The following is a 13,297-nucleotide window of genomic DNA, read 5'->3' on the forward strand; positions in this document are numbered from 1 at the left end:
AATAAAGATCAGTGCAGAAATAGATGTAATAGAGACTAAATAAATAATAAAAATGATCAATGAAACCACAAGGTGGTTCTTTGAAAAGATAAACAAGATTGGTAAATCTTTAACCTGACTAATCAAGAAACAGAGGGATAACCCAGATAAAATCAGAAATGAAAGAGAAGTAACAGTTGACATCACAGAAATACAAAGATTTGTAATAAAATACTATGAACAATTATATGCCAACAAAGTGGGCAAAATGGACAAATTCCTAGAAACATGTTTTTCCAAAACGGGAAGAATCAGAAAACCTGAATAGACCAATAACAGTTAATGAAAATGAAGCAGTAAACAAAAAACTCCCAGCAAACAAAAATCCTGGACCAGGTGGCTTCACAGTCGAATTTTACCAAATATTCAAAGAACTAAAACCTATCCTCAAATTATTCCAAAATTTCATGAGGAGGGAAGCCTTCCAAACACTTTTTACGAGGCCAGCATTATTTCAATTCTTAAACCAGATAAAGATAATACAAAGAAAGAAAATTATCTTTGATGAACATAGACGCTAAAATCCTCAACAAAATATTAGCAAATAGGATCCAGCAATACATTAAAAAGATCACACAACATATTCAAGTGACATTCTACAGTATTCGAAATCTGTATGTGTAATACATCACATAAATGAAAGATGTAAATGACATGATCACACTCTCCAGTGTGGTGCAGTTGTTTGCAGCATTGTACTATTTAAGAAAGGGTCACAGGTTCAATTTCTGGTCTGGGCATCTACCCCAGCTGTGGGTTTGATCCCCTGTCGGGGTGCATATGGGTGCAACTGATTGATGTTTCTCACATGGATTTTTTTTCTCTTTCCTCTCCCTTCTCTCTCTAGAATCAATATTTAAAAATCACCTGATTATATCAGTGGGTTCAGAAAACACATTTGATAAAATATGGGACCCATATATGATAAAAAAATCAGCAAAGTGGGACTAGAGAGATCATACCCCAATGTAATAAATGCCATATATGAAAAATTTACAGCCACCTTGATGGGCAAAAACAAAAAGCATTTCCCTTAAGATCAGAAACAAGAGAGGGCTATCTGCTTTCACCATTCTTATTCTACATAGTGCTGAAAGTCCTAGATACAGTGATCAGACAAGAAGAAGCTATAAAAGGCATGTAAATTAGAAAGGAGGAAGTAAAACTCATTATTCACAGATGACATAATATTGTACATAGAAAACCCTAAGTGTCAGAAAACTACTAGATCTAATAAATGAATTTGGCAAAGTGGCAGGGTACAAAATTAACATCCAGAAATTGTGGCATTTTTATATACCAGTAATCCTATACTAATAAAAGACAAACATGCAAATTGACCATACTTTCGCTATGCCTTAAGCCACGCCCACCAGCCAATCAGAGCAACTATATGCAAATTAACCCAACCAAGATGGCGGCCGGCAGCCACGGAGCTGGAGCGAGCAGGAGGCTTGCTTGATCCAGTGATGGAGGAAGCCAAGGTTCCCCGCCTGCCGCGGCCCGGCTCTGAGCTCCACTGAAAGGAACAAAGTTTCAATTATAGAAGGTAAATAAACCCCAGATACCTGCTTTCAGCCAGCCGTGGCCACGGAGCTGGAGCGAGCAGGAGCCGTCTCTGAGCTCCACTGAAAGCAACAAAGTTTCTATTATAGAAGGTAAATAAATCCTAGAATTTAAAAAAAAAAGGAAAAAAGGAGAGGCTGGGAGCCTACGTCACCAGGGTGCTTGGCCAGCCTGAAAACGGCCCTCAGCCCCTCACCCAGACTGGCCAGGCACCCCAGTGGGGACCCCCTACCCTAAAGGGGGTGTGGCCAGCCTGTAAACAGCCATCAGTCCCTCACCCAGGCTGGCCAAACCTCCATGGGGGGAGGGTCCCCACTGGGGTGGACATCCTCTGAGTAGTCCCACACTGCAAGAGGGCATAGGCCGGGCTGAGGGACCCCCGAGTGCACAAATTTTTGTGCACCGGGCCTCTAGTGAACTATAAGAAAGAAACTAAGAGAATAATTCCATGTACCATTGCAGCAACAAAAAAATAAGGTACTTAAGAATAAATGTAACCTAGGAGGTAAAAGACATGCTTGGAAAACTATAGGACATTGAAGAAAGAAATGGCAGAAGATACAAATAATTGGAAGCATATATACTGTGTTTATGGATTAAAATGTCCATACTGCCCTAGGTGGTTTGGCTCAGTGGATAAAGTGTTGGCCTGTGGACTGAAGGGTCCCGTGTTCGATTTCTGTCAAGGGCACATGCCTGGGTTGCAGGCTCGATCCCCAGTAGGGGGTATGCAGGAGGCAGCGGATTAATGGTTCTCTCTCATCATTGATCTTTCTTTTTTTTAATTTCTTTTTTTTAAAAAAATACTTTATTGTTGAAAGTATTACTGTATTTTTCCATGTATAAGATGCTATTTTTTTCTAAAATCGTTAGACTGAAAATTGAGGGGTGTCTTATACATGAAAGTCAGCCAAAGAGGGAGGCGTGTGGGTTAGTAGCTGCTCATACCTTGTCAAACAGGCTTCCTCCAATCACGAGCCTTATTGTTACTGACGTCACTGATGCCATAATTGGAGGTGGAGGTGGGGAGTGCGCAGATGCAACAGGGACTGGAGCGTTCTGAGCCCATAAAGATGTCAAAAAATAAAAAGATAAATACCAGTAAGCGATTGTCTTACTCTGCAAAATTCAAACTGAATGTAATCAGCTATGCAAAAGAGCATGGAAATAGAGCTGTAGAGAGACAGTTTGGACCTCTTCCCACTGAGTGTATGATTAGAGAGTAGAAAAAAAGGAAGAAAACTCCTTAAGATGCCAAAAAAGGAAGAAGGCCTTAAGAGGAAAACCAGCACAATGTTTAAAATATTGGTTTATTAATTTTGGGTTGGAAAAGTGGGAGGCGTCTTATACGTGGGGACATCTTATACACGGAAAAATACAGTATTGTCTCCTTTTCTCCCCATTGACCTCTCCTAACCCCCGCTCCCCAACATCATTGATGTTTCTATCTTTCTCTCCCTCTCCCTTCCTCTCTGAAATCAATAAAAAAACAAAACAACAACCCCAAAAAATTCTGTACAGCGAAAGAAACCATTACAAAAAGGGAACCCATTTCATTTGCCAATGACACATCTGATAATGGGATAATTTCCAAAATAGAGACACTTCTCCAAGAGTACATACACATAGCCAATAGATTAGACGCTCAGCATCACTAATCATGAGAGAAATGCAAATTAAAACCACAATGAAATATCAGTCCACATCTGCTGGACTGGTTCAATGTCATGTTCCTCAAAGAAAGCAGGTAAGGTAGGCAACATGTAAATTTTATTTTCATCCAATTTTTTTTGCCAAAGCTGAAGTTTCATTTGGAATGATCGGATCTTTTCAGACAAATCGAGGCATGTTGCATTTGGTCCTTGCAGTGATAAATTTAAGTCATTCAAGATGGCAAAGATGTCAACCAAGTAAGCTATTTTCTGCAGTTCACTTTTATCGCCGAAAAGTGCTTCGAACTGCGGTCTTGCTTTCTGATTAAAAAACGTTTTGAGTTCATCACGAAGCTCAAAAACACGTTTTAAAATTTTTCCTCTCGACAACCATCTCACTTCAGTGTGAAATAGCAGAGCATTGTTCGGCGCATCCAACTCATTGCACAGTTGCGAAAACAGTCGACTGTTTAAAGTGCTCACCTTTACAAAATTGACACAACTTATGATGCCTTTCATTACTTCTTGTAACTCTTGTGGCAGCGTCTTCGTTGCTAATATTTGCCGATGAATCATACAGTGAGTTCCGATGACTTTTGGTGACTCATTCAGTACCAAACGTTGAAATCCAGATCGACATCCTAGCATAGCTGGAGCACCATCTGTGCAAACACCACAAACCTTTTCCCAAGAAATCTTATGCTCTTTCAGAAATGAACCAACTGTGTCAAATACCTCACGTGCAGTAGTTGTCATTTCAAGAGGTTTGCAAAAAAGAAACTCATCTTTAAAGTTGCCATCATTAATATACCTCACGTAAACCAGAAGCTGTGAACGGTTTGCACCGTCTGTAGATTCATCAAGCTGGATTGTAAATATTGGAAGTGGAGCAGATTTAATTTCCTGGATTACCTGATCAAGAATATCAGCAGACATGTCGTCTATTCTTCTGCGGACAGTGTCGTTAGATAAGGAAATTGCACTCAATTTCGTAACAAATTTGTCTCCAATCATAACTCAAACAATGTCTTTGGCTGCTGGCGACAGTAAATCCTCAGCAATGGTGTGAGGTTTCATAGCTCTGGCAATTCTGAGTGCCATCAAATATGAAGCTTCTACGGCTGCTACGTTTTGTTCGTGGTACTTGCCACCAGTGTCAAGTCTGGCTTTCTTGAGTCCATCAGCTTTGCTTCTAAAATAGTTGGTATCCTTGCCGGCAAAGCTTGGATGCTTGCTATCAAAATGGCATTTTAGTTTGTTCGGCTTCATAGATTCAGCTGATAGAACTTCACAACAAATAACACATTGTGGTTTCTCAATTCCTGCTATAATTATTGAGGTAAAACCACACTGTAAAAAATCCTCACTATATTTTCTTTTCTTAACGTCATCTCTACACGGTCCATTGTCATGGGATGGTTTGCTAATGAAAATAATATATAACAATAGCTTTAATAATACAAAAGATGATACATGGCATAGTTCAGTCAATACAGTTCATTAAAGTTTCCTATGATTTACCATTCTCTGTGTTGTTTTTTTTACATACCTGTTACTATCACAAGGGGGCAGTATTTACATCAACCACAGTTGAATATAAAAAGACCGATCAGCATCCAGATTAAGTTCCCATGGTACAGATATTTTTTTTTTTTTGCAGTAGTTGATGATTTTACAGTACATGATTTTACATTTATCCAGTAATTATAATTCATGAAGTGTCGTTTTACCTCCAATACTGCTGCTTTCAACACAGTAGCTGTGCTTTTAACAGAGTAGCTGCTTTCAACACAGCAGCTGCTTTCTACACAGTTGCTGCTCTCTACACGTGTGACTGGTCCACATAAGTACATTATGGCGCCAACCCTGTGACATACACCTGTATTTGTACGGGGTGTATGTGATGGGGTTGGCACGATGATGTCACCATGCTGGGTACTTGTATGTGAGCGTATCTGCATGTGGGCGGACCCGCCTGGAGACGGATAGAGGAGCGGTGTCTCGGTTCCTAAGACCATCGAAAATATGTGTTTTCCGATGGTCTTAGGGAGGCGAGGGGATTGTCAAGGGCGGGGGAAAAAAGGGACACATATGTAATACCCTTTGTAATACTTTAAGCAATAAAAAAAATAAATAAATAAAATAAATAAATAAAAAAAAGAAAAAGTTAAAAAAAAATTTACATGTTGCCTACCTTACCTGCTTTCTTTGAGGAACATGACATTGAACCAGACAAAAGGATTACGATGATAATTTCTGTGAAAGAACACTTGCACATGCTTGCAGACAAAATTTCATTGTACTTTCCAAATCTACCTGACACCCCATTTGCACTTGCCAGAAGCCCATTCACAGTCCAAGTTGAAGATGTTCCTGAGACAGCACAAGAGGAGTTCATTGAACTTATTAACAACGATGCAGCGAGAACTGATTTCTCTACAATGCCAGTTACAAAATTCTGGATCAAGTGTTTGCAGTCATATCCTGTGCTTTCTGAGACTGTGTTGCGCCTTCTTCTTCCATTTCCAACAACATATCTTTGTGAAACAGGGTTTTCCAGCTTGTTGGTTATCAAGTCTAAATACAGAAGAAGACTTGTTGTGAAGATGATCTTCGCTGTGCTCTTGCAAAGACTGCCCGGAGAATTTCTGATCTGGTGAGAAAGAAGCAATCTCAACCTTCACACTGACGTTGGCTTTTTACGCATACTGTCGCAAAATGTAGCAATGTAGTTTACTGTTGTTATATTAAGACTGTTACCCATGCTACACCATGCTTCAAGACAAAATTTCACTTATTTGTAATTAGAAATAAATATTTCACAAAATATAATTACATATTGTTTTTGTGATTAATCACTATGTTTTAATTATGTCCAATTTGTAACAATGAAAATACATCCTGCATATCAGATATTTACATTATGATTCATAACAGTAGCAAAATTACAGTTATGAAGTAGCAACGAAAATAATTTTATGGTTGGGGGTCACCACAACATGAGGAACTGTATTAAAGGGTCGCGGCATTAGGAAGGTTGAGAACCACTGATCTAAGGTATTTATATAGGCTGAAGTTAAGTGAAATGTCTATCTAGGTAAGCAAAGTATATGTCAGTCATTACATTGAGGAGATTTTTTGTATTGCAGTTCAACTAGAAATTTTCCACAAATTTTTTTTTTAAGAATCTAAGTTTTATTTTGGATAGTCTCAGCTCAGAAGGAAAAGGTTTACTTGACCAACGTAGCTCAGTGATTGAGTGTCGACCTACGAATCGGGAGATCACAGTTCTATTCACGGCAGGGCACATACCTGGGTTGTGGCCTCGATCTCCAGTGTGGGCGTGCAGGAGGCAGTAGATCAATGATTCTCTCTCATCATTGATGTTTCTATCTCTCTCTTCTTCTCCCTTCCTCTCTGATATCAATAAAATAAAAACAGAAAAGAAGGAAAGTGTCTTATGTGGCTTAAAGGACAATTACTTTTGTCAACTTTAAAATCTAAGTTAGAGAAATGTTTAACCTTTTGTTTTTCAGTGGTATTTTAAAGATTCATAGATGCTATAATAATCAAGTTTCTTGGTCTAAATTAATAAACTTATCTTTGAATTCAGAATATTTTGCTTGCAAAAATGAAAACATAAACAGCTAATCCCTCTCTTTATAAAACTTGTCAGTGGTAGAAAACAAATAATATGGAAAAGTAATATAAATATATTCTGAATAGGTGGGGTAGAGAGTATCTTATTTGCATTCATTGTTTTAGAAGAAATGATGAAGTTCTGCAAATATCTGAGGCAGGAGAAATTAGTAAGTAGTTAAGTAACTGGTATATTTTTTTCCTTCAGACTCTTTCCCTTAGTTCTCTATTCTGTGCTAGAGACCAACACCTTTTTTTTCCCTTTTACTGCGTGAGAATATAGTTTTCTTAAGTTGGAGAATATATATCTTTTGATGATTATAGGCTTTCTCTTGGGCTGCAGTTTATGTAAAGATAAGGAACCATAAAGATCACTATCAAAATATATTATCACTGATCTAAACAACCTTTCAGGTTTCCTTTTCTTTAATGTCAAAAATGTTTCTGAGATACCTCCTTTCTAATCACCCAACCAGAAGATGAGGACAGCCTGCATTAATAGTTTTGTGTTCAGATTGACCTGAGTTCCAATCATAGCTTCTCCATAGTAGTGATATAACTTACCCAAGCTTCACCTTTATCATTTTTAAATATCTCCCAGCCCCCTAGCTTTGATAATTTTAATTTTATATTTTTTACTTAGTTAAAATACTACCCATATATTAATGGCTTCTCTCTGCCTCTGTCAATAATAACCTTTCTGTTGGTTTCAGGAGTTCAACAAGATGTAGCTTCACAATCTCTGGATCAAGAAGTATTATTAAAAGTTAAAACTGAAATTGAAGAAGAGCTAAGATTTCTGGACAAAGAAATTTCTGAAGGTCTCTTTATTATTACTTTCCTAGTCAATTAGAAGATTCTGTTTGGTGTGGTTTACAGTTGGTTTAATTTGATTCTTTACAATAGTGTGTTCTCAACATTACACAGCTTCATTGGTACAGGATTATAAGAGTGAAACTAGTGGTTACTCATTTTTCTTTCCTAGGGGATATGTTTCTAAATTTTTCCTAACTGTCCACAACAGTTTAAATGTAGCCTTTTCTGATGTTAAGTGATGGGTTCAACAATCATGTTAAGGTACTTTCCATTCAATGTAACAACATTAAGGGGAAAAATGTGAGTAAACTGCCCTAACTGGTTTGGCTCAGTGGATAGAGCGTTGGCCTGCGGACTGAAAGGTCCCAGGTTTGATTCCAGTCAAGGGCATGTACCTTGGTTGCAGGCACATCCCCAGTGGGAGGTGTGCAGGAGGCAGCTGATCGATGTTTCTCTCTCATTGATGTTTCTAACTCTCTCTTTCTCCCTTCCTCTCTGTAAAAAATCAGTAAAATAAATTTTTTAAAAAATATGAGCAAACTGCTTTCAGTTTTGCATTATATATGCTATAGATCAGCTGTTGCCAACCTTTCGGACCTCCGTGGGCCCCGGTTGGTGACCACTGCTATAGATAGTTGTAATAGTAATATAGATGTAATTTTATAGCCGTATGTTTTGTACTTAAATTATGTCATAAACTTTAAAAATTGTTATCATTGTAGTAACTAAATGAAATTCAATGCATTGAATGACTGTTCAATCATTCCCTTATTATTGAAGAGAGCATTTGGATTATTTTGAACCCACAATATGGGCATGTGCCCTGACCAGGAATCGAACCAGTGACCTTTCAGTGCAGTGACTTTTCAGTGCATGGGATAATGCTCAACCAGCTCAGCCACACTGGCCAGTGCCTAGTACAAGTTTTTGTGTGGATATATATTGCCCAATAATTGTTTTAAAAAATATATTTTTATTGATTTCAGAGAGAAAGGGAGAGGGAGAGAGAGAGAGAGATAGAAGCATCAATGATGAGAGAGAATCATTGATCCGCTGCCTCTTGCACACCCCACACTGGGGATTGGGCCTGCAACCCAGGCATGTGCCCTGACTGGGAATTGAACCGTGACCTCCTGGTATGTAGGTCGATGCTCAACCACCAAGCCACTCCATTTGGGCTATTGCCCAATAATTTTTAACAAGAAAAATTATAAATCATGTTTATAAAATCAGTTCCCTGTTAATAAAGAATATGAATAGAGATTTACAAATCATCCAGAAACCTAATTTTAGTCTTTTATTTTCCTTTGCCGACATTAAAAATTTTTTTTAAATCCTCACCCACGGATATGTTTAGAGAGAGAGAGAGAGAGCGCACGTGCGAGTGCAAGAGCATGTGATCACGTGCTTGTTCATCATTGCTCAGTGGTTGAGCGTCGACCTGTGAACCGGGAGGCCATGATTCTATTCCTGGTCAAGGCACATGCCAGGGTTGCAGGCTCAATCCCCAGTGTGGGGCGTGCAGGAGGCAGCCTTTTAAGGATTCCCTTTCATCATTGATGTTTTTATCTCTCTCCCTCTCCCTTCCTCTCTGAAATCAATAAATATATACTTAACAAAGAGAGAGAGAGAGAGAGAGAGAGAGAGAGAGATTGAGAGAGAGAGAAAAAAACACACACATCGATGTGAGAGAGAAACATTGCTCCGTTGCCTTCTGTATGCACCCTGACCAGAAATCGAACCTGCAACCGTTTGGTGTACAGGACGATGCTCCAACCAACTGAGCCACCTGGCCAGGGTCTTTACCAACATTTTCATTTTCAGAGTATTTTATTGATTTTTAGAGAGAGAGGAAGGGAGAAGAGAGAAACATCGATATGGGAGTGTAACATCCATCGGCTACCTCCCACACACCCCAACCACTATTTTTAACTGACTAAAGTTCCAATTCTATTTTAAGTCTTTGTCCACTTCTGGTGGCAGTACTTATACATAGTAAAATGGGCAAAAGGTCAAAAGAAGAGAAACAACAACAAAGGCTTAATTGCACTCACCTCATTGAACCCTCTTATTAACCAAGACTGACCATTATAATGCGCATCCTCAAGCTTGCTCAGACAACAAAATATTTGTGCATCTTTCATACACTTAATAAAGAAGTAGTATACGTAACAGCCTTCTAGGAGCAAGCCTTAGATTAATGCAATAAATACTTCATGGAGATTATTGATAACTCTTGTGAGTGGGTGTAAGCTGCTTACTTTACTGGGATTCTGTGCCCTGAATCCTGTTTGTACCTTGGAACAACAATGATTCTGCTTGTTATCCTGCATTTTGAGAATGGCTAAGTCAGTATAACATGGAGTAAAGAAGCAAATGAGAAGCTGACGGTTTGAGCTGAGGAGAACAGGCTATGACTCTTTATCCATGTGCAATTTGTCTACTTGTATAATCTTCAGAGTTTTAACATTTATTCGTGGAGTTAAAAAGTTCAATTTAAAAAGGGAATGGAAGTAATTGACTCATTTTCTGAGGTGGAATAAACTGATTTGAGTCTGGTTTAAGAAGTGCCACATTGCCCTAGCCAGTTTGGCTCAGTGGATAGAGCATCGACCTGTGAACTGAAGGGTCCTGGGTTCGATTCTGGTCAAGGGCACATGCCTGGGTTTCAGGCTCAATCTCCAGTAAGGGGTGTGCAGGAGGCAGCCAATCAATGATTCTCTCTCATCATTGATGTTTCTATCTCTCTCCCTCTCCTTTCTTCTCTGAAATCAATAAAGATATATTAAAAAACAGTGCTGCATTTATAAAGGTAAAAAACAAAAGTTTAAAAGGAAAATATTAAGAGAAGGATGATAGATCTGGCAGTTGCCTCTCATATATCATTCTTATATCACATTGGTCTATAATAATGCACTAAATTGGTTTGTATATTTTAACATTTCAGTTTAGTCTTTTTCTTATGGAAACTAAGATGTTCCATAAACATATTTTCTTAAAAAAAAAATCTCTAAATGTAGGACCTATCCAGGAAAGATTGATATCTTGTAGTGATTTTCTGACCTTTATAAGTGACTTATAACTTAGCTCATTCTCAGTAGCAGTTGTCTTAATCCCCTGAGCTTTTATAGCACAACTTTTGATAATATATATTGAATTAGATTTTCTTTTGCCCTGTCTTAGCCTTCACCAACATAGGCTTTGACCAGCACACGTCTCCAGTGTTCAGCCCTGCTAACCCAGTAGAAGACTGCTTGGCTCATCTTGGGGAAAGAGTGTCCCAGGAACTGAAAGAGCCTCTACATAAGGCATTGCAAGTGCTCCTCAGCCAGTGAGTTACCATTGCTTCTCTAAGTAGTCTTCTGCAGTGGGTTGGTTAAGACTTTGTTTTACATAAACGGTGTAACTTCTTTTATCACTTAATTTTTTTCACTCTTTCTTCTCTTGCTTTTTCAAAGCATCTCTGTTTGTGTTTTGAGTGACAATATTTGCATCAAAGAAGTGATTTAACTATTCCAACATGGATTTGACTATTTGTATTTTCTTGTTGAGCTGTCAGGTTTCAGCAGATACTTTCACTGAGTAAATACAAGCTATATTATTTGTCCTGACCACTTTTACTACCATTCTCTAGTGGCCAACACAAATATAATGGCTCGGTTTTTATGTCTTGTACTTTGGGATTAACATTACATCTGTATTTTAGGTATCCCAGATGTTGCTGTACTTTGGGGTTGCACCATCTGCCCATGGAACTACTGCTATATTCTTATAGTGTGAACTCAGCTCCTAGCTATGGTTCTGACTTTCTCTCTCTCTTTCCCCCTCCCTCCCTTACAGCTAAAGGCAAGAGGCTTATAGTGAAAGTATATTAAAATAGAACCACATCATTTTTTATAAATCTTAAAAATTCATTTTTCCTAATTTTTTGCTGAGAATCATTAAGGAATTGATATGAATTAGAAAAAACATTTGTTTTAATGAACGTTGGCAACTATCTAAAACAGGATGACATCTCTTCTTTTTCTAAAAGGGCCAAAATTCAGCCCTAACCGGTTTTACTCAGTGGATAGAGCATCAGCCCACGGACTGAAGGGTCCCAGGTTGGATTCTGGTCAAGGGCATTTACCTTGGTTGCAGGCTCAATCTCCAGTAGGGGGCATGCAGGAGGCAGCTAATTGATGTTTCTAACTCTTTATCCCTCTCCCTTTTTCTCAGTTAAAATCAATAAAATATAAAATAAATAAATCCTATATAATAAAAGGGTAATATGCAAATAGACCAAATGGCAGAATGACTGGTTGCTATGACGTGCACTGACCACCAGGGGGCAGACGCTCAATGCAGCAGCTACCCCCTGGTGGTCAGTGTGCTCCCACATGGGGAGTGCCACTCAGCCACAAGCTGGGCTGATGGCTGGCAAGTGCAGCAGCAGTGACGGGAGCCTCTCCCACCTCCGTGGCAGCGCTAAGGATGTCTAACTGTGGCTTAGGCCCGCTCCCCACCTAAGCCATCAGTCGGGCATCCCCCGAGGGCTCCCGGACTGCAAAAGGGCACACGCTGGGCTGAGGGATCCTCACCCCCTGAGTGCACAAATGTCGTGCACCAGGCCTCTAGTAAATAATAAAAGGGCCAAAATTCAGATGCTACAGTGTTGTTGTAGTAAGGTAATTCCTTACTTTCATGTAGGCAGAGTTTATATGTTACCATGTAGTAGAAGGAAGCAATATGGGTTTAACGAGAATTCATTTTGTTAAGGTGACATGAGCAAATGTAAAAATGCAATTATATATAGGAAACAGTGAAATGAAAATTACATTTGGATCTTCTTAACCTTATATATAGGAAAGTTTAAAAACAAATATGGAGCCCTGGCTGGTTTGCTCAGTAGTTAGAGTGTCAGCCCCATGCTGGTTTGATTCCCCATTAAGGGCACATACCTGGGTTGTTGGTTTGATCCCTGGCCCCAGATGGGGCATGTGTGGGAGGCAACTAATCATTGTGTCTCTCTCGCGTCGAAGTTTCTCTTTGTCTCTCTCTTTCCCCCTCCCTCCTTTCCAGTCTCTCTAAAAATCAATGGAAAAAATATCTTCAGGTGAAGATTTACAAAAAATAAAAATAAATAAATATGGAGAGGAGATTACAATATAGGTGTTGGGAAATAAGACAATAGGAAATTTGGAGATGGCTGTGGATTTCAAAGTATTCTATGGAGCCTTCTGGGCCCTTGCAGAGGTGAGGACAGGGTGAGTGGGTGGGGTTTATTAGTGCCTCTCCACTGCTCTTAAACCAGAATAGCTATACTTTCACATATGTTATATATTGATGTTTCATGTAAGATTTGAAGAAATTTTGTTTGCCAAAACAAACAAAACTTGTACAAGCTATTGGGGCTGGGTGTAGAATAACTGAGATATATAAGACAAAAAAATTCTGTTTCCACCCTGACCAGTTTGGCTCAGTGGCTAGAGCGTCGGCCTGTGGACTGAAGAGTCCCAGGTTCGATTCCGGTCAAGGGCATGTACCTTGGTTGCGGGCACATACCCCAGTAGGGGGTGTGCAGGAGGCAGCTGATCATTGTTCTC

General features: G+C 39.1%; 1 protein-coding gene across 6 annotated transcripts in view; it reads left to right on the top strand.

Moving 5' to 3' along the window:
* Positions 1-13,297, top strand: part of BCL2L13 (BCL2 like 13) — a 142,587-nt gene that overhangs the window by 46,239 nt on the left and 83,051 nt on the right. For all 6 annotated transcript variants that reach the window (XM_006085531.3, XM_014452932.2, XM_023751213.1 and 3 more), the window contains exons 3-4: positions 7,610-7,717; positions 10,896-11,043. In XM_006085531.3, coding sequence (XP_006085593.1) covers positions 7,610-7,717; positions 10,896-11,043 — 256 coding nt within the window. The remainder of the gene's footprint in view (positions 1-7,609; positions 7,718-10,895; positions 11,044-13,297) is intronic.

This window comes from Myotis lucifugus, unplaced genomic scaffold, assembly GCF_000147115.1.
Source record: "Myotis lucifugus unplaced genomic scaffold, Myoluc2.0 scaffold_19, whole genome shotgun sequence".
Classification (NCBI taxonomy): domain Eukaryota; kingdom Metazoa; phylum Chordata; class Mammalia; order Chiroptera; family Vespertilionidae; genus Myotis; species Myotis lucifugus.